Genomic DNA, 22643 nt, shown 5'->3' with positions numbered 1-22643 from the left:
CAGTGAAACATTTCAAATGGGAAAAAAAGGAAAGAAGTCCAGATGCCATGGCTCAACTTAAGATGACAGAATCTTCATCGGCTTCCTGGGGATTTGCATCAAAACCGTCATCCCCACAGCCTAGCCCACCCACCTCCTTGTAGCCTATTTTAGGAAATCTAGTTACTCCGTGGTTTTACGTTGTCCTGCAAATGCAGCTCATTGAGTTAATGATTCAATGAACCTGCTGCTTTGCAAAGGTAGAAGTGGCAAATCGAAGGATGGGTGTCAGGACCCACCCCAATCCACATCTTAGGAAAGAAGAATTCTTGGAGACAGGATTGTCCAAACAGGAACTTTTACTAAAACATGGTTGACAGTGGATAATCTAGACACATCATTTATTATCCTCCGTGCAGCTTTTTCCACCTTACGTTGTGCGTGGCAATGTGTTTCTTCCCCTACGCAAGTGTGAAAAGTGTAGGTCTGTGATTGAAAAATTGTACAGTTGGAGGGGTCCTTGAAAGCCCAGTTTGCCTGAACCCTTGAAGTATCCTTGGCTGATGCTGATCGTCTGAAGCTAAGCTGGTTAGTATTTGGTATGGAAGTCTTATCAGAAAGTCCCGGGTCTGCGGGCTAAACAAGGGGGGGGGGGAATCCCAGAAAAAAAACTAGTGTCAAATTGTTTCCAGACTTCCCAAAGAAACTCTATGGATGAAAGCCCTAAAAGTCTTACATTCAACTGCATGGATGGTTATCCAGCTTCTGTTTGAACACATCTGGCAAAGGAGAGCCCATCATCTTCAGTGCAGGAAGAGGAACAGGTTTTTTTTAAAGGGTTCTGGGTGGCCAATTGCAATTGCAGATGAGGTCTAGGTCCGAAGAGGCTGAGGTCTGGCCAGGAAAGATCTCCTCTTATCTCTACGGAGATCCTCCATCATCCAGGTCATGGCTGTCCCAAAGTGCTTTTCCACAAGGCAACTGGACTTCCTTGGTTCTTTTCCTTGGAAACGTTTTGCTTCTCCTCCAAGAAGCTTCCGTTCTGAGAACTGAAGAAGCTTCTTGGATGAGATAGGAAACATTTTCAAGGAAAGAAGCCAAGAAAGTCCAGTTGCCTTTCCAAACACACCTTTGGGACATCTGTACGAACACCTGCAGCTGGAGAATGGGTCTTTTACGGACTTCTCTCCCGTCGGAAAGAACAACGCTCAGCGTCACTCTGGGATGCGTGTGTCCAGGACAAGGGGAAGGGAGGCTGCCGTCACGTTTCCTGTTCTTGCTCTTTCCCAGTCGTGGGAGGAAAGGAGAAACCCTCATCCCTGGTCCTGAAGGCTTCATCCTCATCCCCATTGTAGAAGAACATCAAATTATCATATCAATTCCTCTTCCTTTTGTTCCTTGGCATACGCATGACGCTTCCCGAGCTGGCAACTTGTCTCTTTAAATGCCACTCGTGTGGGTTGCTGCTTTGAAGCCTCCTTCCCTCTTCTCCAAAGGGAGCAAAGTTCTCTGTAATTAAGTGGCTGGGGCTGAACCAGGAGGCCTGCCAAGCTCCCCACCCCAGCATCTGCCTATCCTGGCCCACCCAGCAGCTCCCAAGCTCCTGAGTAGACACTGCCATCTTCTGGGAACCCAAAGGCAGAGAGACAGCCCTTAAAGGAGGAAGGGAATTTCCACAGCTATTGTTGCCTTCTTCTTGAAACACAGAATCGTAGACCCATAGGGATGGAAGAGACCTTGGGGGTCTTCTAATCCATCCTCTGCTGAAAGTAGGAGACCTTAGTCCATCCTGGACAAATGGCTGTCCAATCTCTTCTGAAAAACCTCCAGTGATGAAGCATCCACAACTTCTGAAGGCAAGCCGTCCCATCAATTAATTGTTCTCACGGTCAGAAATTCCTCCTTAATTCCAGACTGGATCTCCCTCTGACAAGTTTCCATCCGTTGCTTCCTGACCAGGCAAATATCTGCAGATCGGAGCAGTCATTTACACAAGGAGAGGAGAATTCTTGCATTCTTCTCGTATTTTGTCCCACTCAAAATGCCCGCCATGTTTTTGTCAACTTGATCAGCCTAAGCTGAAGAATTCCGCCTTCACCGTTCTCTTCTATTTCATGGCTGCCCAACTCCACACAACTCTGGCAAACTACCCTTCCAAGAAGAAGGAAACAAAGATAGGACGAGAAAGCATGCCCACCAAGAAGACAAACTTGCATCTCAAGCAAAAAAGGAAAACAGTTTCCCCTATTTTGGCTCAAATGTGCAATAGTTGGTTGGGGGGGGTTGTCTTCACTCTGTTTGGAGAGGGTGTGGGGAGGGTGAGTGCATGCAGGTCTTTGCTTTGGTTCCAGCCCCTTGTTGTGATTCAGGGTCAGCCTGTGGGTTCGGCAGTTGGGTCAGACGACTCAGAGGAGGAGGAGGGGGGTGTTGAAGAGCTTGCTGATGATGGCCTTGAGGCTCCGCAGAGCCCTCAGCCAGGCCCCTCCCACCTGGTCACGACGGAGACCCAGCTGTGTGAGCCTATCAGCGTGGATGAAGATGACCCACAGCTGGCCCTGTTCAAGGATGCCCGACGCAGGAAGCAGTCAATCAGGAGTAAACAGAAGAAGGCAATGGGGCACCTCGGAAGGAGGCAGAGAGAGGCCACGCCCTGAACTGTATTTAAGGGGAATGTGTGGGAGGGCTGGTTTGCTGAAGGCAACCGCTTGGATAGGTCCTGTTTCATAGCTCCTGTTTCATGGTTGATGTCTGTTTTATGTTAATAAATTTGGCAGGCTTTATTCCAGCCTCTTGCCGTTTGTAAAGGGGTTGTCCCTGCTTTTTCTGCAGGGCTGGTAGCAGGCTGGTACAGTACACCCCTTGGTCTCCCCCTTCCAAAATCCTTAGGGGCTTCCTTCAGAATGCAATTTTGTTGTTGTTGTTAGTTGCGAAGTCGTGTCCGACCCATCGCGACCCCATGGACAACGTTCCTCCAGGCCTTCCTGTCCTCTCCCATCTTCTGGAGTCCATTTAAGCTCAAACCTACTGCTTCAGTGACTCCATCCAGCCACCTCATTCTCTGTCGTCCCCTCAGAATGCAATACAAGGCAGTTTTCTCCTCTTTCCAGTTGGGATAGTCCCAAGGAAAAGTCACCCATGAGATGGTCAACTAATTCCCTATTTGGGATAATAAAAGGTAAAGCTGTAGGTTCCTTCCCTCTCTGTGGTTCAGGTCTGTAGTTCAGTCCCTTTTTCCCCCCACCTTAGGTAAATCAGTCAGAAAGCTGCTCCAAACTCTTTGTGTTCCTCTGTGGCCTCCTTGGACCTCTGCTGAAGACCTTGGAGAGAGCCATTGTCTTCCTTCAAGAGGTGGAGTTCCCTCAGCCAGGTGGGCCTCACACCTGGGATTCCTTTGGTTGGGGGGCAGCCATAATTTTCCCCAGGAAAGTGGGTGGGGGTGGCATTTAGGGAAGGCTTTGAAGTGTGGGTGTGAACTTGGCTTCTGAAGCTTTGAGTAGCTTCCTGCATACCTGAAAGGCAGGTAGCTCAACAGCAGGTGGGCACTGACAGCCCAAGGAAGGCCTTTGTGGTAAGAGAACATCAGAGGCTTCCTCTGGTCCAGGGCTAGGCAACCTCGGCTCTTTTATGACCCGTGGACTTCAACTCCCAGAATTCCTGAGCCAGCCACGCTGAGGGGAAAGGGAGAGGTTTCCATACTGAGCCATGCTGGCTCAGGAAATCTGGGAGATGAAGTCCACGAGTCATAAAAGAGCCAAGGTGGCCTACCCCTGGCTAGGGATACAGATAGACCACAACTGAGCCCAAAATTTCCATTGCTAAGCAAGGTAGTTGTTAAGTGAGTTTTGCCCCATTTTATGACCTTTCTGTGACAGTTGTTAAGTGAACCACACGGTCATTAAGCAAATCTGGCTTTCCTCGTTTACTTTTATTGTCGGAAACCGGCTGGGAAGGTCACAAATGGTGATCACATGACCCGGGGATGCTGCCAACGTCATAAATAACGCCCCAGTTGCCCAAATTTTGATCATGTGACCCTGGGGATGCTGCAATGGTCGTAAGTCACAAGTCACCTTTTTCAGTGCCGTTGTAACTTGGAATGGTCACTAAAAAGAATGGGGGTAAGCCACATATTATCTGGGTAGAAAGATGGCCGAATATGACTTATTGTTGGATGAAGATAACATCTTTTCTACCCAAATTTGTGGATGCTGTTATTTAGAGGTTTATAAGCGTTTGGAGAAGCAGTACAGGCAAGTGGTGAAAGTGATGGACGAGGAACAGAGGAAGAGCTGGGGGTTCATCCATGGAAGAGAGCCAGTTGGACGGAGGGGTTAAAGGCCTCTGCTGAAAACTGAGAAACCAAGAGTCCTCATCTTACCTCAGGCAGAAAGCCACCTGGATGACTTTGAGCCGGTCACACACTCTCAGCCCTAGGAAGGAGACAAGGGCAAATCATGCTGATAATCCCTCCCATCTACAGTCCTCTTGCTTTCTCTGCCTCTCCCTCAAAAAGACCTGTAGGTGCAAAGCCAAATACTTTTTATCCATCTGCAAGGTTGGTTGGTTGGTTGATGCTGTGTCCCACCTTTATTATTATTTTTACAAATAGTTCAAAGCGATCATATTCAACACACCACCCTCCTGTTTTTCCCCAGAACAACAACCCTGTGAGGTGGGTTGGACTGAGAGAGAGAGAGAGAGACTGGCCCAAGGTCACCCAGCCAGTTTTCATGCCTAAGGCAGGACTAGAACTCAAGAGTCTCTAGTGATTGGCCCAAAGTCACCCAGTCACTTTTATGCCTATGGAAGAACTAGAACTCGCAGTCTCCTGCTTTCTAGCCTGATGCTTTCACCGCTAGACCAAACAGCCTCTCTTAAAACAATTTAGATCCCAATCTCAGTTGGTCAAAAATCACTTTATTCTCAATCAACCATCTGGAGAGCCTTGAAGCAATAAAGGAGATACGTGTACCAACATCAGTCCGTCATACAGTGCCACATTTTCGTCTTGCTCTGGTGTAAATTTGCACGGGTCTTGCTAAGGGGCACCACTCACCCATGTTGTCTTTTTCAAACGAGATGCCCAGAAACTGCATGTGGCTTCTGCATTTTACCTTCACATCGCGATGTTTGGCAGAAATAATTCCGGAAGATGTAATCTCCAGCATTTTAAGAACTTCCTTATTTATGCTTAACGATTAGAATGAAGGAAGGCACTTGTGCATTTTAACTCCAGCGCCGACTGCTTTGCCGAGGGCCACCGGAGGAAAACCTTCACACCACTTTGTTGCAGATGGTTCCCAGCTCATCAATTTCACACTGTACTTCATCTCCTCTCTGTTGGGACAACAGGATTACAGTAGCCCTTTTCCTAAGCTCTCCTATCTAAGAACAGGTGAGAGCCCAAGAAGAAGCAAATTTCAAACTTCACCTGCCTCAAACTCTCTCTCCAAATGCGCTGAACTTCGGAACACAAAATTCAAACTCTGTCCAGTGTGTCTTAAAACACACAATTTAATACTATGCTAAGTTTGGCCTTGAAAATCAACAGCCTTTGGGCTACATTTCCTGGTTAGGAACTGCCAATTTAGGGGTGCTGTCTGCCCTTCTAAAATAGGACCGCTGGGTCAATAGAGGCATGGCCTGCAAGAGAGAGTAAAGCAGTTGGAAAATCAAAGATACTTCAGCTGAATTCCTCAGCGCGTTTTCCAAAATGGTCTTTCACAGCCTGGAGTCCTGCAGTTGGGTTGACTTATAACCCCTGCAGGACTTGATTGTGGAGATTGGAATGACAATGTGCCATTTTGTGCTCAGAAAAGAGCAGTGGATTACTGGTATTACGGCAGGGGGGGAGGGAATGCAGGAAGGCAGGAAGTGATTATATACAAAACGATCCCCCCAAAAGGGCAGAAAAGCAGAATTTATCATGAACTAAGAAGTCACCTTGAGGAAAGTGGGTGGCTTCCGGAAAACTCCCACCCCGGGTGGTGTCCCAGTCAGGAACACGTCTCCTGGGTACAAGGTGACAAACCTGCAAAGAACATTAAACACAGTAATTAGCAGAATAAGAGCAGCCTGATGGAGAGCTAGTGGTTCAGCTGCTAGTGGAAAGGTCCTAGCACCATGGTGGCGAACCTATGGCACGCGTGCGCCACAGGTGGCATGCAGAGCCCTCTCTGGGCACGCATGCCGTTGCCCGAGTCCTTCACCTGGGTTTTATACAACCTTTTCGCTTTAGGTCTCCAATGCTGTGTGCAAAAAAAAAAGGTTCATCAATCAATTTCAACTTCTCACAGGAAAAAAAAAAGATCTCGCAAAGTTGGAATTGATTGATTGAACTTTTTAGTCCCACCCAGTCTGCCGTTACCACTGCAGCCACGCCCACCCAATGGGGCACGCCCACCCATGGGCCATGCCCACCCAGCACCTGATGATATATAAGTGGGTTTTGGGTTGCGGTTTGGGCACTCGGTCTCTAAAAGGTTCGCCATCGCTGTCCTAGAACATAAAACTATAGGGCTGGAAGGGACCTTGGAGGTCTTCTAGTCAAACCCCTACTCAAGATCTTATACCACTCTGATTAGCTGTGCAGTCTTATTTTTGAGAACCTCCAGTGATGGGAGCACCCACAATTTCTGGAAGCGAGCCTTTCCACTGATCAACTGTTCTCACTGTCAGGAAACTTCTCCTTAGTTCCAAATTGCATCTCTCTTTTAACACCCATTGCTTCTTGACCTGCCCTCAAGTGCTCTGGAGAATAGGTCAAGCCCTCTTCTTTGTCACAGACCCTCAAATATTGGAAGACTGTTATCATGTCAGCCCTAGTTCCTTTTTTTCATTAAGACTGGATCTGCCCGGTTTCCACAACCATTCATCATACAGTTTAAGCTCCAGTCCTTCAATCGTCTTTGTTCTTCCTTCTCTGCGCTCCTTCTAGAGTCTCAGCACAATTTTTGTATCACGGCAACCAGAAGTGGACGCAGGATTCTAAGCCTGGCATCCCCAGTGCAGTATAGAGCAGTACTATCACTTCTCATGATTTTGATACTATCCCTCTGCTGATGCAAGCCAGGACTGCACTGGCTTTTTTCGGCAGCTGCAGCAGTGGTAAAACCTCTTGGGATTTCTGCTCTCTTTATCTCGGTATGTTCTGCATCCCCACAAAACTGCAGCATCCTCTCTCCCACTCAGCTGACTGCTCATTTTATAACACCTAAGACTTCCCATGTGCCACATCTGGGACAGGTCTCCTGCAACACCTGGCCCTGAAGGAGATCCGTGCATTCCACGTCCTGGCTAGCGACTCTTGCACGTAGACGGGAAAGGAGAAAATGGCTACACGGGTCTAGCTGCTTTTTTCCTTCTCTGCCAATAGCTCTTATATGTTGATCTGGCGCCTGCCGGTTCAGTTGGACTGCAACCCCCATCCTTCCCAGCCGCAAGGCCAATGGGAGGCATTGCCTGACACATGCAAAGACCATCAAGGTTAGGGAAAAACGCTCTTATCTGAAGTACAGGTGGTCCTCAATGTACAACCACAATTGAGCCCAAAATTTCCGTCGCTAAGCAAGAGAATTGATAAGTGAGTTTTGCCCCATTTTACCACTTTTCTTGCCCCATTTGTTAAGTGAATCCCTGCAGCTGTTAAAGTTAGCAACACGGTTGTTAAGAGAATCTGGCTTTCTCCATTCACTTTGCTTTTCAAGAGGTTGCAAAAGGGGATCACGTGAGCCCTGGACATTGCAACTATCACAAATACATGCCAGTTGCCAAGCATCTAGATTTTGATCACACGATCATGGGGATGTCGTAAGTGTGAAAATGAGTCATAAGTCACTTTTTTCAATGCTGCTGTAACCTCGGTCACTAAACGAATAGTTGTTGAGGAGTACTGGTAGTGGAATTTGCTAGGACCCTCTTCTTAAGGTCAAACTGCCCCCTTGACCTGGGCCAAGCCTGGGCTTGTCCCGAGCTGGCTTTGGCCCCCATGAGTCATTTTCTTACACTGCAAAGAGGAGGAGGACGGGAGGGGAGGGGAAGAATGGGAGGGGCCACACTTACCGGGACACCCATGCGACAAGAGCCTCCGTTTTGAAGATCATCTGGTTGGTGCTGCTGTTCTGGACGAGTTCACCGTTCACTCGGCAGCGGATACCCAAGTTGTGAGGGTCTGCGTGGGAAGGAGAGAGCGTAGCGCCATGAGATTAAAAGGAAGCTGTTTGCTTGCTTTAGAGCCGGGGTCTTCGAACTTGGCAACTTTTAAGACTTGTGGACTTCAGCTCCCAGAATTCCCCAGCCAGCCGTGGAAGTTGAAAGTCCACAGGTCTTAAATGTGCAAAGTCTGGAGACACCCAGAGAAAATGCACCGTCCAAAATTGGAGAAACGTCCTCTTCTGAAGCTGCACACCAAGAGGTCCTTGGTGTTCTCTGAGCTTGACTGTTTTCTTGCAGACATTTCATTACCCAAACTAGATACTAGTGCTAGGAGGGAGGGGGGTTTGCAGAGAGGAGGAAGAGGAACGAAGAACTGTGGGGTCCTTGGTGTTCTCTGAGCTGGGTTGCTCTCTTGCAGACGTTACCTAAACTAGGTGATATCATCCGTGCTCATCTAGGACCAAGGACCCCTCATTTCAACACTGAGCTACAAATATTCTCCTTTATTTGCATCGGCACATTTATATGCATCAATGCGAGTGTGGGACCCATCATTTAACCAGTACACAACACACCGTAAGGAGGACACTGCCTTCCATTCCCAAGTGGGGCTTCTCAGTCTCCTCAACCAGGGGCTGGCTTCCTTGGAGTCAAGCGGGGGGGGCTGTCCTCCTCCTCCTCCACCCACTAGACCTTCCTGGCTGATCTGCAGCCCTATGGGGGCTCTCCCATGGACGAAGGGGCTCTGACCCCCAGCCTGGCAGGGATGCTTTCTGTCAGGTGCAATGGAGAAGCACAGCCAGGTGTGTAGAAGGAAGCAGTTGCGTCCGTAGCTAAAGAGAAGGGGAGGGAAGGGAAACATTCGGGGTAGTGGAGGAGCTGGCAGGTCAGCCAGAAACTGGAAAGTGAGGAGAAGGTTAGGCTGGGTCAAGATGCAGGGCAGAAAAGAGGAAAGATGAGCAGGCGGTGTGATCCCAAGCCTCACTCTCCTATCTTAGAAGGATCGCTTCTCTTTGGAAACGATCGTCTGGCTTTCTGAATCCACTGCCACTCTGTCCTGCTTGGGTTGCACACCTCTGCATCTCCAAAGGGCCCGGGAAGGATGATCCTTCACCACAAGTTGGCTGAGAACCTCTCCTAATGGGAGATGAGAAGGATAGAGCCCAGGACTGAAGGTTGAGGGTTTCTGTTAGGCATATGGTGATAGCCTACATAGTTGGGTTGAAAATATATAAACTATGATGTTGTGACTTTAAGATGTTAATTGGCCAATGGGTGTGTAAGTGTTCTCATGGCCATAAGAGGGAGCTAGGAACATCTTCTGCTCCAGTTTGCAAAGCAAGGAGGCCTTCAAAGAAAGTCAGAAGAGGGACTTGCAGCTTCCAAACCTGACACGGAGTCCTTGGTGACAAGAGCTGGGCCCAGCGGGCAAAAGGTGTCAAAAGTCTTCCCTAGCAGCCATTGCTTCCCGTTCTTCTTCATCTGCCAATCTCGGGCACTCACATCGTGTGCCACCATGAAACCAGCCACGTGAGCTATTGCATCAGATTCCTAATAGAGTAACAGAATAACAGAGTCGGATGGGATCTTGGAGGTCTTCTAGTCCAACCCCCTGCTCAAGCAGGAGACTGTATGCCATTCCAGGCAAATGGTTGTTAAAAATTAAAAATATCCAGTGATGGAGCACCCACAATCCCAGGAAGCAAGCTATTCCACTGATTAAGTGTTCTCATGGTCAGAAAATTTCTCCTTACTTCTACGCTGGATCTCTCCTTGATTAGTTTCCATCCATTGTTTCTTGTCCTGCCCTCTGGCGCTTTGGAGAATTGACTGACTCCCTCTTCTTTGTGGCAGCCCCTCAAATACTGGAAGACTGCTATCATGTCACCCCAGCCTTTCTCTTTATTAGACTACACAAACCCTGTTCCTCATATGTTTCAGCCACCAGATCTCTTCTCTGCACTCTGCACTCTTTCTAGAGTCTCAACATCTCTTTTGTATCATGGTGACCAGAACTGGACGCAGTATTCCAAGTGTGCCCTCACCATATAGGGGTAGCAGTACTTCACGTGACCTTGATACTATCTATCTGGTGATACAGCCTAGGATTGCCTTGGCTTTTTTGGCAGCTGCCGCACATTGTTGGCTCATATTTAAGTGATTGTCCACTAGGACTCCAAGATCCCTCTCGCAATTATTACCATTGAGCCAAGTATCATCTATTCCAGGGGTAGGCCACCTTGGCTCTTTTATGACTCGTGGACTTCAACTCCCAGAATTCCTGAGCCAGCCGTGCTGAGGGGAAAGGGAGAGGTTTCCAAGCTGAGCCAAGCTGGCTCAGGAATTCTGGGAGTTGAAGTCCATTAGTCATAAAAGAACCAGGGTTGCCTACCCCTGGCCTAGGCTTACTCGATAAGCTGCAGAAGTCTTTGCTCAGTGTTGCCCTGGTGCAGGGGTAGGCCACCTTGGCTCTTTTATGACTCGTGGACTTCAACTCCCAGAATTCCTGAGCCAGCATGGGAGAACTGTGGCCCCTTCATGACTTGTGGACTTCAACTCCCAGAATTCCTGAGACTGCATGGCTCAGCTTGGAAACCTCTCCCTTTCCCCTCAGCGTTGCTGGCTCAGGAATTCTGGGAGTTGAAGTCCACGAGTCATAAAAGAGCCAAGGTTGCCCACCCCTGACCTATTCCATACCAGTGCATTTGTTTTTTTCCTGCCCAAGTGTAGGACCTTACTTTTCACGTCAGAATATTCTACCTCATGCTGGCATCTGTTGGATGTCGGGACCCCGAGTGTTGGGAATCTGGACTTGGCAGCAGCTTCCTCCCTCCCTTGGTCCACATTGCCTCTGTGGTCATTAGATGTTCAACAGTATCTGTTCCATCCCATACTGTCCAGCCAGGCCACCCTTGGCTTCCTGGTGTTTCCCACCTGTCAGACAAATGTCACCTGCCTGGCTTTGTCCCTGTGGCCCCATTTGCCATTTCTTTAACAAGCACCCACATTCTCAACTCCAAAACGATTAATACATAACCGATCCCCGGATGTCAATTAAATATTATTGCACTGAAATAATATAACCAGCTTGATAGCATCATAGCATCTTTAAAAAAGAAAAGACACACATTGCCATTCCCTCCTTCCTTCTCCCTTCCCCCTCTCTCCTGTAATTCTGGGACACCAGGCTAGTCTAAAATAGATTAAATAAATTAAATTAGCAAAGGACGAGAATTATGAACTCATACTGGCAACTACTGTGCGGCATTTTTTTCTTCATCCCATTCTCATTCAGTTTGATAAAAGAGAAAGTGCTTTTGATATTTTTCCTTCAAAAGAGAAGAGAATGTGGCTGACATCTGCCTAGACATTCTTGAATTAATATACAGATAAAACAACCAAGGAATATTTTTTATAAGTGTCCTGTCTTTCATGGTATACGTCTTTCTCCAGCACCCTTTGTAGGCCAGACATTCATTCTCCCAGTATTTTCACGAAACAAGCAAAGTCCTCCAGTTGGAAAAATTTCTCCTTCTGTTGGAGAAATTCAGAGAAAGACTTCAGCCGATTTTTTTCTGCCAATAAGTTTAAGTCAGGAGCACTGAAAAGAGTTTTGTACCCAACTCTGCTTATAAACCATCACAACTGGTTTTGTGTCAAACTGCATAATAACACAATATATAAGCCAAAATGACTCCTTTTCTGATTCTTTCAAAGGCCCCTTTACGATCTACAGGGTGCAAGGAGTTGGACCTGAAGTTATAGATGTAATAGAAATGGGATGTATGGAATAATATATTAATAATATATTTAATGGAATGAGGAATCGTAGGGCTAGAAGGGATAGATGCAGTTGCATTGAGGTCCTCGCACTGAATCCGGTCCTGTAAGTCGCTTCTTGTAAGTCCCATAGGTCCCTTCCAACTCTTATGATTCCATGGCCATTGGCTTCAATGGGACTAGAAACAATGCATCAGGGTCCAACCAAGATGTTCTTAAGCCCTGCCTCCAATGTCCCAACCCCAACATCTTTGAGAAAAGTTCTTCCTTGCTAGCATATTTGGACCTAACCTCTACTTTCTAACTTAGCCCTGATTTTGCCCTGACCATCAACAACATGGTGTGGCTTGGTTACCTTGCCACCTGGCTCCGAGGAACTGCCCTCTCATGGTTTAAAAAACACAACGAAGTCCTTAAGTACGTTGTGAGAGGGTTCCCAATTGAAGCAGTACCAAGACTGGAACTCTGATTCTTAAGCCTTGGAGAGAAAATGGAAGGTACTCAAGAGTTAGAGAACCTCATTGGAGTTTCTTCCTTCCAGAGCCAATTAGATGTTCATCAGAAGGAGCACATGGGGCAACAGCAGTCTCGCTCATGCATTCAACCTTTTTGCGTGCATTCATTCTGCCCCTTCTTGCTTTTCCTCTCTTCCCTTTGATTCCTTCTCATCATGACCAGCCGGAGGGCCTGGAGTTCTTCCTATTTTCAAGTTTAAAAATTCCACCAAGCTCCAAAGTCAATGATGACAGGAAACAGGCCTGTGGATAGCTCCAATTTCAAATCTGGTCCATTAAGAAAGAAATAGCACCAAATCTACTTCCATGCAGAGACATACAAGGTCACACCACTGCTCTCTGTGACACCCATTCACTAGCGGTTAAACTGAGCGGAATCAAACATCATCAAGGCTGCTTCCTAAGACCAGTTCTCAGCTGTTCCCTGCCAACTTTTAGGCTCACAGAATGCTAGGGCTGAGAGAGATCTTGGGGGTCTTCTAATCCAACCTCTGACCAAGGCAGAAGACCTTACCTGGATGTGTTTTCCTTTCTTCCCAATGACAAAAGCCAACTCAACTTCCCAGTCAACTTCCTAGAAAAGAAACACAAAGGGTGAACCTCTGATTTGCCACTCAAAGAGCCAATAGACACCGGTCTGGGTCAGAGGACCATCCATCCCACTGTTGTCTGATACATGTTGCAGAAAAGTGTGTCTCACAGCAAGGGGATCTGCAAGGGGAACTTAAGGAACAGCAGCCCAGGGAACAACACAAGCCGGGCGAGAAGCACCTCAAGGCCGATGGAATTTATTTAGACTTTTCAGTAGCAGCATGGCCGTAATGTTGCAAGTGGTGCAAACAACAAGGGCATTTCCACCTGATTTATAACATCCATTGTTCTGCAGGAAAAAAAACCCTCTTGAAAATATGGTCTGCCACTGAAAAAGGCGGGGTGTGAGTGTGCACTGCTGATGAGTGTAAAAAAAAAGATTGCCTTGTGTGGTCATGGCTGTTGCCTCGATTTCATTGACACACACACAACTCATGTTGGTTTTATCCCTTCCCATTAGCCTCGATTCCTGGCATCTGGAAAAGTCCCTGTGGTTTTCTTGGCAACGTTTCTGGAAGCAGCTTGCCCTTGCCGCCGTCTTCCTGGGGGTGACAGTGAAGGACAGCCCAAGATTCACCTAGCTGTCCTTTTGCCCATGGATGAACTAGAACTCCTGGTCACCCGGCCCCTGGTACAGCACCTTCACCATTAGATAACACTGACTCTCGCTCAGACTTTGAGTCATACATGACACCTGGTGACCTACGTCTGTGCAGTTTTCTAGGTGATGTTTTTGGAGGGTCCCCTTCTTCCTAGGGCTGAGAGGGAGGGAGACTGACCCAAGATCTTCTGGCTGGTTTTGTGCCTAAGAGGGAAGTCACAGTCGCCATGTTCCTAGTCTAGACCAAACCAAAGTTAATAGTAGAGTAGAGTAGAGCAGAACAGAATAGAATCTGGAAGGGACCTTTGAGGTCTTCTAGTCCAGCCCCACACTCAAGCAGGAGAACCTATATCGTCTCAGACAGGTGAATGTCCAGTCTCTTCTTGAAAATTTCCAGTGATGGAGCGCCCACGATTTCTGGTGGCAAGCTGTTCCACTGGTTGATTGTCCTCACTGTCAGGAAGTTTCTCCTTAATTCCAAGTTGCTTCTCTGTTTGCTCAGTTTCCAACCATTGTTTCTTGTCCTGCCCTCTGGTGCTTTGGTGAACAACCTGGCCCCCTCTGCCCTGTGGCAGCCCCTCAGGTACTGGAACACTGCTATCATGTCTCCCGTATTTCTTCTTTTCTTTAGACTGGCCAAACCCAAGTCCCGTAGCCGTTCTTCGTATGTTTTAGTCTCCAGGCCTTTAATCATCTTAGTTGCTCTTCTCTGAATTTTTTCCAAACTGTCAGCATCTTTTTTGTGACCAAAATTGGCTGCAGTATTCCAGGTGTGGTCTTACTAGGGTTTCATAAAGCAGTAATAATACTTTGCGTGATCTTGATTCTATGCCTCTGTTTATACAACCCAGGATTGTATTAGCTTTTTTGGTTGCTGCTGCTCACTGCTGGCTCATAGTCAAGTGATCGTCCACTAGGACTCCAAGGTCCCTCTCACAGTTGCCGTTTTTGAGCCAGGACTCACCCAATCTGTATTTGTACCTTTGGTTTTTCCTGCCTAAATTTAAGACTGCTTTTCTCCACATTAAAATTCATTTTGTTGGATAGGGCCCATTGTTCAAGTTTGTCTAGATCTTTTTGGATCCTGAGTTGGTCTTCTGGGGTGTTGGCTACTCCTGCCAGTTTGGTGTCATCTGCAAATCTGATGAGTTCCCCTTCAGTTCCCTCATCTAAGTCATTTATGAAGATATTAAAAGAGTACTGGTCCTAAGACGGAACTTTGTGGTACCCCACTGCTTACTTCTCTCCATCTGGATGTAGTGCCATGGAGGACTACTCGTTGAGTATGTTTTGTCAGCCAGGTACAAATTCATCTGGTGGTGATGTTGTCTATCCCACCTTTTCCTAGTTTACCAAGGAGTAGTTGTGGTCTACCTTGTCAAATGCCTTATTGAAATCCAGGTATACTACATCCACTGTGTTTCGCTGGTCCACTAACTTTGTCACTTTATCAAAGAATGAAATAAGATTGGTTTGGCGTGATCTGTTTTTAACAAACTTGTGCTGGCTACTAGTTATAACTTTGTTTGCTTCTAGTTGTTTGCAGATCTGTTTTCTGATTATCTTGGACTTCCTTGCTTTGAAAACTCTCCTTTCTGCCTATTTTATATACCATTTTGTGTGTATAGGTAGTTCTCGACATATAACCATTCATTTAAGGACCATTCAAAGTTACGACGACACTGGAAAAAAGTGACTTATGACCGTTTTTCACACTTATGACCATTGTAGCATCCCCATGGTCACGAGATCTACATTCAGATGCTTGACAGTTGCAGCGTCCTCGGGTCACGTGATCTCCTTTTGCGACCTTCTGATAACCAAAGTCAATGGGGAAGCCTGATTCACTTAAGAACCAGTTTACTAACTGAACAGCTGCACTGATTCACTTAACAAGTGAATGGCAAAAAAAGTTGTAAAATGGGACAAAGGTCACTTAACAATTTTCTTGCTTAGCAACAGAAATTTTGAACTCAATTGTGGTTGCAAATCAAGGACCACTTCTATACAAAACAGGTGAGTGGACATTTCCCAATTTCTGCCTGCCATGTTGCTCCTCACAACTGCTGGAGGCCCTATCGGGTAGACTAGGGGTGGGAAACCTTGGCTCTCTATGACTCATGGACTTCAGCTCCCAGAATTCCTGAGCCAGCATGAGGGAACTATGGCCCCCTCATGACTTGTGGACTTCAACTCCCAGAATTCCTCAGCTGGCATGGGGGAACTATGGTCCTTCATGACTTCCGGACTTCAATTCCCAGAATTCCTGAGCCAGCACGGGGGAACTATGGCCCCTTCATGACTTCCGGACTTCAGCTCCCAGAATTCCTGAGCCAGCATGAGGGAACTATGGCCCCCTCATGACTCGTGGACTTCAACTCCCAGAATTCCTCAGCCAGCGTGGGGGAACTATGGCCCCTTCAGGACTTCTGGACTTCAGCTCCCAGAATTCCTGAGCCAGCATGGCTCAGCTTGGAAACCTCTCCCTTTCTCCTCAGGAATTCTGGGAGTTGAAGTCCACGAGTCATAGATGAGCCAAGGCTCCCCACCCCTGGGGTAGACCATTCCCACCAGCCAGTCTGCAAATCGACTCACGTTGGTCTCCACTGGGTGAACGATGGCATCGTAGGGTCCCACGATAGAACTGGAGAACTTGCTGAAGATGATCGGCTCCTTGGGGATCTTGACATTCTGCTCCAGGCAGTGATCCACATAGTTCATGCCGACACAGATCACTTTATCTGGGCCGGTGATGGGTGCCAAGAGGGCCACTTCGGAACGGGGCAGAGGAGGACAGCCGGATTGCTGTGCTCTGCGGAGGAAGCTCAAAAGCATGAGTGCCTCCAGACTGGAACTGCTGAGCAACCATGGCTGATACAACACACTGCTCTTCTCAAAGGGGTCAATGGGGTTAAAAACTTGGTTGGTTGGTCTGTCTCTGTCAGTCATCTAAGAGCCCTGGTGGCGCAGCGGTTAGAAGGCAGTACTGCAGGCTGCTTCTGCTGACTGCCGGCTGCCAGCAATTTGGCAGTTTGAGTCTCACCGGCTCAAGGTTGACTCGGCCTTCCATCCTTCCGAGGTCGGTAAAATGAGGAAGCAGATTGTTGGGGGCAATAAACCGCTTAGAGAAGGCTATAAAAGCACTGTGAAGTGGTATATAAGTCTAAGTGCTATTGCTATTACTGTGTCTCTTTGTCTATCTATCTATCGAATTTATATGGCCACCCACTCTGTCAGTGACTCTGGTGGCTTACAAAAAATAAAAACCCAACACACAAACAATAGAAGCAATAACCCACCCACCCCTAGTCCCACCCAACAAGCCACTTGGTGGGCTCCATCCCACTCTGGGTTCCCAGGCAAAACCAGGTCTTCATGGCCTTGTGAAAGAATGTCCAAGTGGGGGCCACTCTAATCTCTGGGGGGCTGAAGTTCGACAGGAAGGGAGTCACCATGGAGAAAGCCCTTCTTCTAGGTCCTACCAGATGTACTTTCTTAGGACCCACAACATTCCCAGCTTCTCTGCTTTGGTGGGTTGTGTGGATGTAACTGGGTAGAGATGGGCCTTCAGACAACCTGATCTCAAGCCAGATTCTTGGGTCTCCCCAAATCTATCAAACATGTTTCACTATAAGAAACAACACAATTGATGTGACAAATTGTGGCCCTTCTCTTGCCTGTCTCCTGGGATGCGGCCCTTCACGAGATGGCTTTGATCTTCTGTGCCTTTGGAAGAGCTGCTAAGACACCCCGCCCCCTCAACCAAACCTTTGGAGCCCAATCATTTTATTCTTCCCTGCACAAATTCCATGTTTCCTTTTTTGCTCATTTCGTTTTCTATTTTGCACATTCATCTTATTCTGCAGCCTTGCTGCTTATTTTGAACAGAAAGCAGTATCTGCATCAAATTCAAACATCCTAGCGTTTGGTTTTCTCTGAGTTAAGGAGAAAGGCAAGATCTGCACAAAATGAATGATAATGCAATACAAAATCTTTCTCAAGTCTACTTGTTTTATTAATCCTAAAAAGGGCTTCAGTTGTACACCTTGGTGCAGCCGGGATGGAATAAATCAGAAATGTCCCAAAAGGTCACCACGGCAGCTGCAACGGTGCCATTGAGGCTCTGCCCGGTTTTTGTGCGCTTTGGTCATCTTGGCTGCCATTTTGACTGCTTGGATCACATCCTTTAGGCAGCCTTGGAGAAACTGAAGACGTTTCTACCAAGTAGCACAACTAAGGAATTTACAGTACTGTACCTGTTTCAATAGCTGAAAAGGGCAGGAATTTGTGCCGGAAGCTTCATTACAGCAAGTAAGCTAAGCTCCACTCCTCTAGACCCGGGGTAGGCAACCTTGGCTCTTTTATGGCTCGTGGACTTCAACTCCCAGGATTCCTGAGCCAGCCATGCTGAAGGAAAAGGGAGAGCTTTCCAAGCGGAGCCAGGCTGGCTCAGGAATTCTGGGAGTTGAAGTCCACAAGTCATAAAAGAGCCAAGGTTGCCTACCCCTGGTTTAGACAGAGGTGACTTTGGCAAAGAGTCTGCAGATGAAAGCTGGGAATATAGGAAGTCCTCAACTTACAACCACAACTGAGCCCCAAATTTCCATGGCTAAGCGAGACATTTATTAAGTGAGTTTTGCCCCATTTTACGATCCTTCTTTGTTCAGTGAATCACTGCAGGTATTCAGTGAATCCCACTGACTTTGCTTGTCAGATGGCCATAAAAGGGGACACAGCAACCGTCATGAATATGAGTCAGTTCCCCAGCCTCTGAATTTTGAACAGGTGAGGACGGGGATGCTGCAACAGTCCTAAGTGTGAAAAAAAATCATTTTTTTCAGTGCCGTTGTAACTTCCAACTGTCCCTCTTCAAACTGTTGCAAATCGAGGACTACCTGTGTGGGCAAGGCTTCCGAGGGCATCCCGCAGAGGAGTTTCTTCTCCCCACCTTTCCTTCCCATCTCTCCGGCCTCATCCTACATCCCAGCCACCTTAAAAGTCCCAGCGGCCTGGCAACCCAGACCGTTCTTCTCCAAGCCGCTTCTTCTCTGGACCAGCCAGTCGCCCCCGTCTCACCTACCTTCTGGCCGCTGCAAGTGCCGCCTCTCCTGCCTCCAGGAACGCCCGCATGGTCCTGGGCAAGGTTGGGTCAAAAGCGTTCAGGTCCACCACATCTCCTCCCTCTCGCTCCTCCAGCCCAATCCGGGGCTCCGTGGATCCCTTGGCCTGGAACTGAACCAGCCTCATGGCCCCACGCAGCTGGGAAGCCCTCCTGCAGCCCACCTTCTTCCAAGCCCAGCTTAGCCTGAAGCCCGCACGAAGAAACCTCCACAGTGGGCACTGCATCCAAGCCTAAGAGAGACACAAAGGGGGGGGGGCTCTTTGAAAGCGGTCCTGGGGTCTCCTGGCCCTCCATCCACAGAGGACACTCCCTGTTCTCAAGATGGCAACTACTTCCCTTTACTTCAGTCTCAAGCCAGCCTCCAGACCAAATTATTTCAAAATGTAACCTATAACTTACAGTATATATCTATATATAAAACTTCTTGAATTCCTCATACCTTTACAACAAAATTGACTACATATTTCCACCAAACGTGTACAAGTAGTGCAATTGAGCGCAAAATTTCCATTGCTAGCCAAGACAGTTGTTAAGTGAATTTTACGAACTTTCTTGCCAGGGTTGCTAAGCGAATCACTGCAGTCGTTAAATTAGTAACATGGTTGTTAAGTGAATCTGGCTTTCCCATTGAATTTGCTCTTCAGGTGGTCGCAAAAGTGAGCAAAATCGCATAACGACTGCACTGCTTAACGACAGAACTGCCGATCTTATTTGTGGCTGTTAACTGAGGACTATAGGTAGTCCTTAACCTACGACCGAGCCCAAAATTTATGTTGCTATGTGAGAAGTTTAAGTGAATTTTGCCCCATTTTATGACTTTTCTGGCCACAGCTATTAAGTGAATCAAGGCAGTTGTTAAATTAGTAACACCATTGTTAAGTGAATCTGGCTTCCCCATCGCTTGTCAGGAGCTCGCCAAAGGGGATCACATGACCCCGGGACACTGCAACCGTCATATGAGATAGTTGCCAAGTGCCCGAATTTTGATCACGTGATCACAGGATGTTGCAATGGTCTTAAGTGTGAAAAACGATCAGAAGTTACTTTGTTCAGTTGTGGCTTCAGACATATCCTAAATGAATGGTTGTAAGCCAAGGATTATCTGTAAAAGGTTTCCAGTCAGTCACAAATACAGATGCCGTACTTTCATTTTTCTCTGATCCATGAAGTTTATTTAGCCATCATTAAGGCCTCTGCTTTTTAATACCATTTGTTGACTGTGGCTCCTTGCTGGCTGGTGTCTTGATTAGAATACTGCTTCTTCTTCCCAGCTTCTCTGCCAGTGAGCTGCTAAGGGAAGAAACACCCCCCCACACACACACACACATACCAAAACTGGCCGGGGAAACCACAATACGTGAAATAGTTCAAGAAATGCACTCCTCCTTGCACGGATGGGGTTCCCAGAGTTCCCCATGGGAATGTTAGCTGCTGCTGATTCTTTGGGGAAAACAGGTTTCTAGTCCTCATGGCAGCCAATGAAGGCATCAAAGAGAGGGAACGTGCCTCCTGGAAGGAAGCAATACGCAATTCCAGGAAGGTGGAATAAACAAGACCCCCCTACTTTTTCTTCCCGACAGAAAAACGCACTGCTCTCCAGAAGCGTTTGCAACTGGGTGCATTTTTCCACCTCTCCCTTTCCTTACTGGGCAAAACGCACGGAGTAAAAGTGACCGCGAGGAAGGACGAAAACAAGAGGGGTGTAAAACCCCCAATTTCCCCCGGTTTGGTTCTGTTGCAGCTGTCCCGGGTCCGCCCCAATTTCTGCAGCTGCAGCTTCGGTTGCAATCTGGAGGAGACGCTGCAGGGACCCCCGACTCGGGAGGAGACCGGGACCCGTGCACCGCCGCTCCCCACGTACCTGCGAGCCGTCGGCAGGAGGAGGAGGAGGAGGAGGAGAAGCAGCGGCGGGACGCCCAAGAGCAGTTGTGAGTCACCCTTAAAAAGAGACAGGCGGACTACAGTTCCCAGGCATCCCCGCGGCACGTTTAGCGGGGGAGAGCGTTTCCATTGGAGACGTTCAAGGTGAGTGGACTCGGGAGATAGGAAAAGAGCAGAGGGGACCTGCCTGTTCCTTTGGCAGCTTCCGGGGAGAACTGCGAAGCGGCCGCCCTAATCCATCGAGGGCACCCGGAAATCTGAGGGGGGGCGCCCGGTAAATTGGTTATTAAAAAAAGGTCTTTTTATATCAGGGATGGACAACTACGGCAATTTTACGCCCTGTTGGACTTCAACTCCCATGCTGGCTCAGGAATTCTGGGAGTTGAAGTCCACAGGTCGCCACAATTGCCACCCTAAGCCAGGGGTCTTCAAACTTGGCCCTTTGATGACTTGTGGACTTCAACTCCCAGAATTCCAGCTTGAAGACCCCTGCCCTAAGCTGTACAGGCTGTACCTACAATCCTGGGAGCCGCGAGACTCTCTGGCGCCCCCTGGTGGGATTGGGGTCCGCAAAAGAGGGCGTGGGTGGGGGACGTCCGAGGGAGACAGTGTCCCGGACCCTGATGGGCAGTTTGGACCCAGATTGTGGGGGCAATAAGCTGACTTTGTAATAATGCCGCTGGGGGGAGCCCTAATAAGCAGGCATATACATAGAAGGAAGGCTATTTATTTTATTTATTTTTATTTTATTTTAATTCCATTTATATCCCGCCCTTCTCCGAAGACTCAGGGTGGCTTACAAGCTTAGCAGTAGCCTTCATTCTATGTATATGCCTGCTTATTAGGGCTTTCACACACACCACCAAGCGGCATTATTACAAAGTCAGCTTATTGCCTCCAACAATCTGGGTCCTCATTTTACCTACCTGGGAAGGATGGAAGGCTGAGTCAACCTTGAGCCTGGTGGGATGCGAACCTGCGCTAATTGCAGGCAGCTGGTGTTACTTAAGGAGGCATTAGCCCACTGCTCCACCAAGGCTAAGCACATTTGATTTGTGCTTAGATTGTAAGCCGCCCTGAGTCTTCGGAGAAGGGCGGGATATAAATGGGATTATAAATAAATAAATAAATAAATTGCGCTGAGATGCGCAAAGGCGCAACCAAGTCGCCCGCTGTTCCACAGGGGAATCTTTGGAGGGAGGCAATACGAGGTGGTGGAGCAGCTGCAGCTGCCCGGAACTCGCCCGGATGAAAAGTTCTTTGCAGTTACCTTGACCCAACAACAGCTCTGCGAGGAAGGCACGGTGGGTGGGTTGAGCCCGGGAAAAGCGTGGTTGAGCGATCCTTCAGAGCCTGGTAGCTCAGATCCGCATCCAACCTCGGAATCGCCATGCTTTGCTATGATGACACAGAGGTAGGGCTGTAACCTGGCCTGCTTGTAACAAACTGAGATAGGCAGCTAGGCTAATCTTGGTACTATTGTGGCTGTTTTGCAGAAGTTCTAATGTAGGGGTGTCCAACCTTGGCAACTTTAAGACTTGTGGACTTGCAACTCCCAAAATTTTGAAGTCCACAAGTCTAAAGAGTTGCCGAGATTGGATGCACATGGTCTAGTCTCCCAGGTTTCTTCCCTTTGATACTATGGAATCTTCAGTTTATTTTCTGGGTTGTAATTCTTACATCAGGGGTCTTCAAACTTGGCCTTTTTATGACTTGTGGACTTAACTCCCAGAGAAATTCTAGGAGTTGAAGTCCACAAGTCATAAAAGGGCCAAGTTTGAAGACCCCTCTCCAGTGTTGGGATTCAGCCGGTTCGCACCACTTCAGCGGAATTGGTAGCTAATTTTTTGTTGCCCGAGTCCAGAGTGGACTTTCAGAAGTGGCATCCACACAGAGAACTGGCTGTTCACATATTTGAATCCCACCACTTCCACTGATATCAATGCTTTTCAACCTCAGAAACTTTAATGTGGGGACTTGGATTCCCAGAATTCCCCAAGCTTGGGAGTTGAAGTCCAGG

General features: G+C 47.9%; 1 protein-coding gene and 1 long non-coding RNA gene across 3 annotated transcripts; both read right to left on the bottom strand.

Moving 5' to 3' along the window:
- Positions 1–320: 320 nt before the first annotated feature.
- LOC310643792 lies at positions 321–2331 on the bottom strand. Its single transcript, XR_014493159.1, has 2 exons — positions 1118–2331; positions 321–969 (listed from the first exon to the last, which is right to left on the bottom strand). It is a non-coding gene; the product is annotated as an uncharacterized lncRNA (long non-coding RNA).
- A 2545-nt stretch (positions 2332–4876) lies between these two features.
- Positions 4877–20644, bottom strand: LOC310643962 (oxaloacetate tautomerase FAHD2A, mitochondrial-like). 2 transcript variants are annotated; one of them, XM_083368681.1, is made up of 8 exons: positions 20604–20644; positions 18701–18972; positions 16216–16432; positions 12943–13002; positions 9522–9684; positions 8041–8149; positions 5923–6010; positions 4877–5316 (listed from the first exon to the last, which is right to left on the bottom strand). In XM_083368681.1, exons 2-8 carry the CDS (start codon positions 18964–18966, stop codon positions 5254–5256), a joined length of 966 nt encoding a protein of 321 aa, XP_083224807.1. In that variant the 5' UTR covers positions 18967–18972; positions 20604–20644; the 3' UTR covers positions 4877–5253. The 2 variants fall into 2 exon arrangements, with proteins under 2 accessions (XP_083224807.1, XP_083224806.1); XM_083368680.1 differs by lacking the exon at positions 20604–20644 and adding an exon at positions 19950–19981.
- Positions 20645–22643: the final 1999 nt, after the last annotated feature.

Source organism: Vipera ursinii (assembly GCF_947247035.1).
Source record: "Vipera ursinii genome assembly, chromosome: 8".
In the NCBI taxonomy this organism is placed as follows: domain Eukaryota; kingdom Metazoa; phylum Chordata; class Lepidosauria; order Squamata; family Viperidae; genus Vipera; species Vipera ursinii.
Note: the sequence above shows the minus strand (reverse complement) of the source record. Positions and strands in the feature narration are given on the sequence as shown.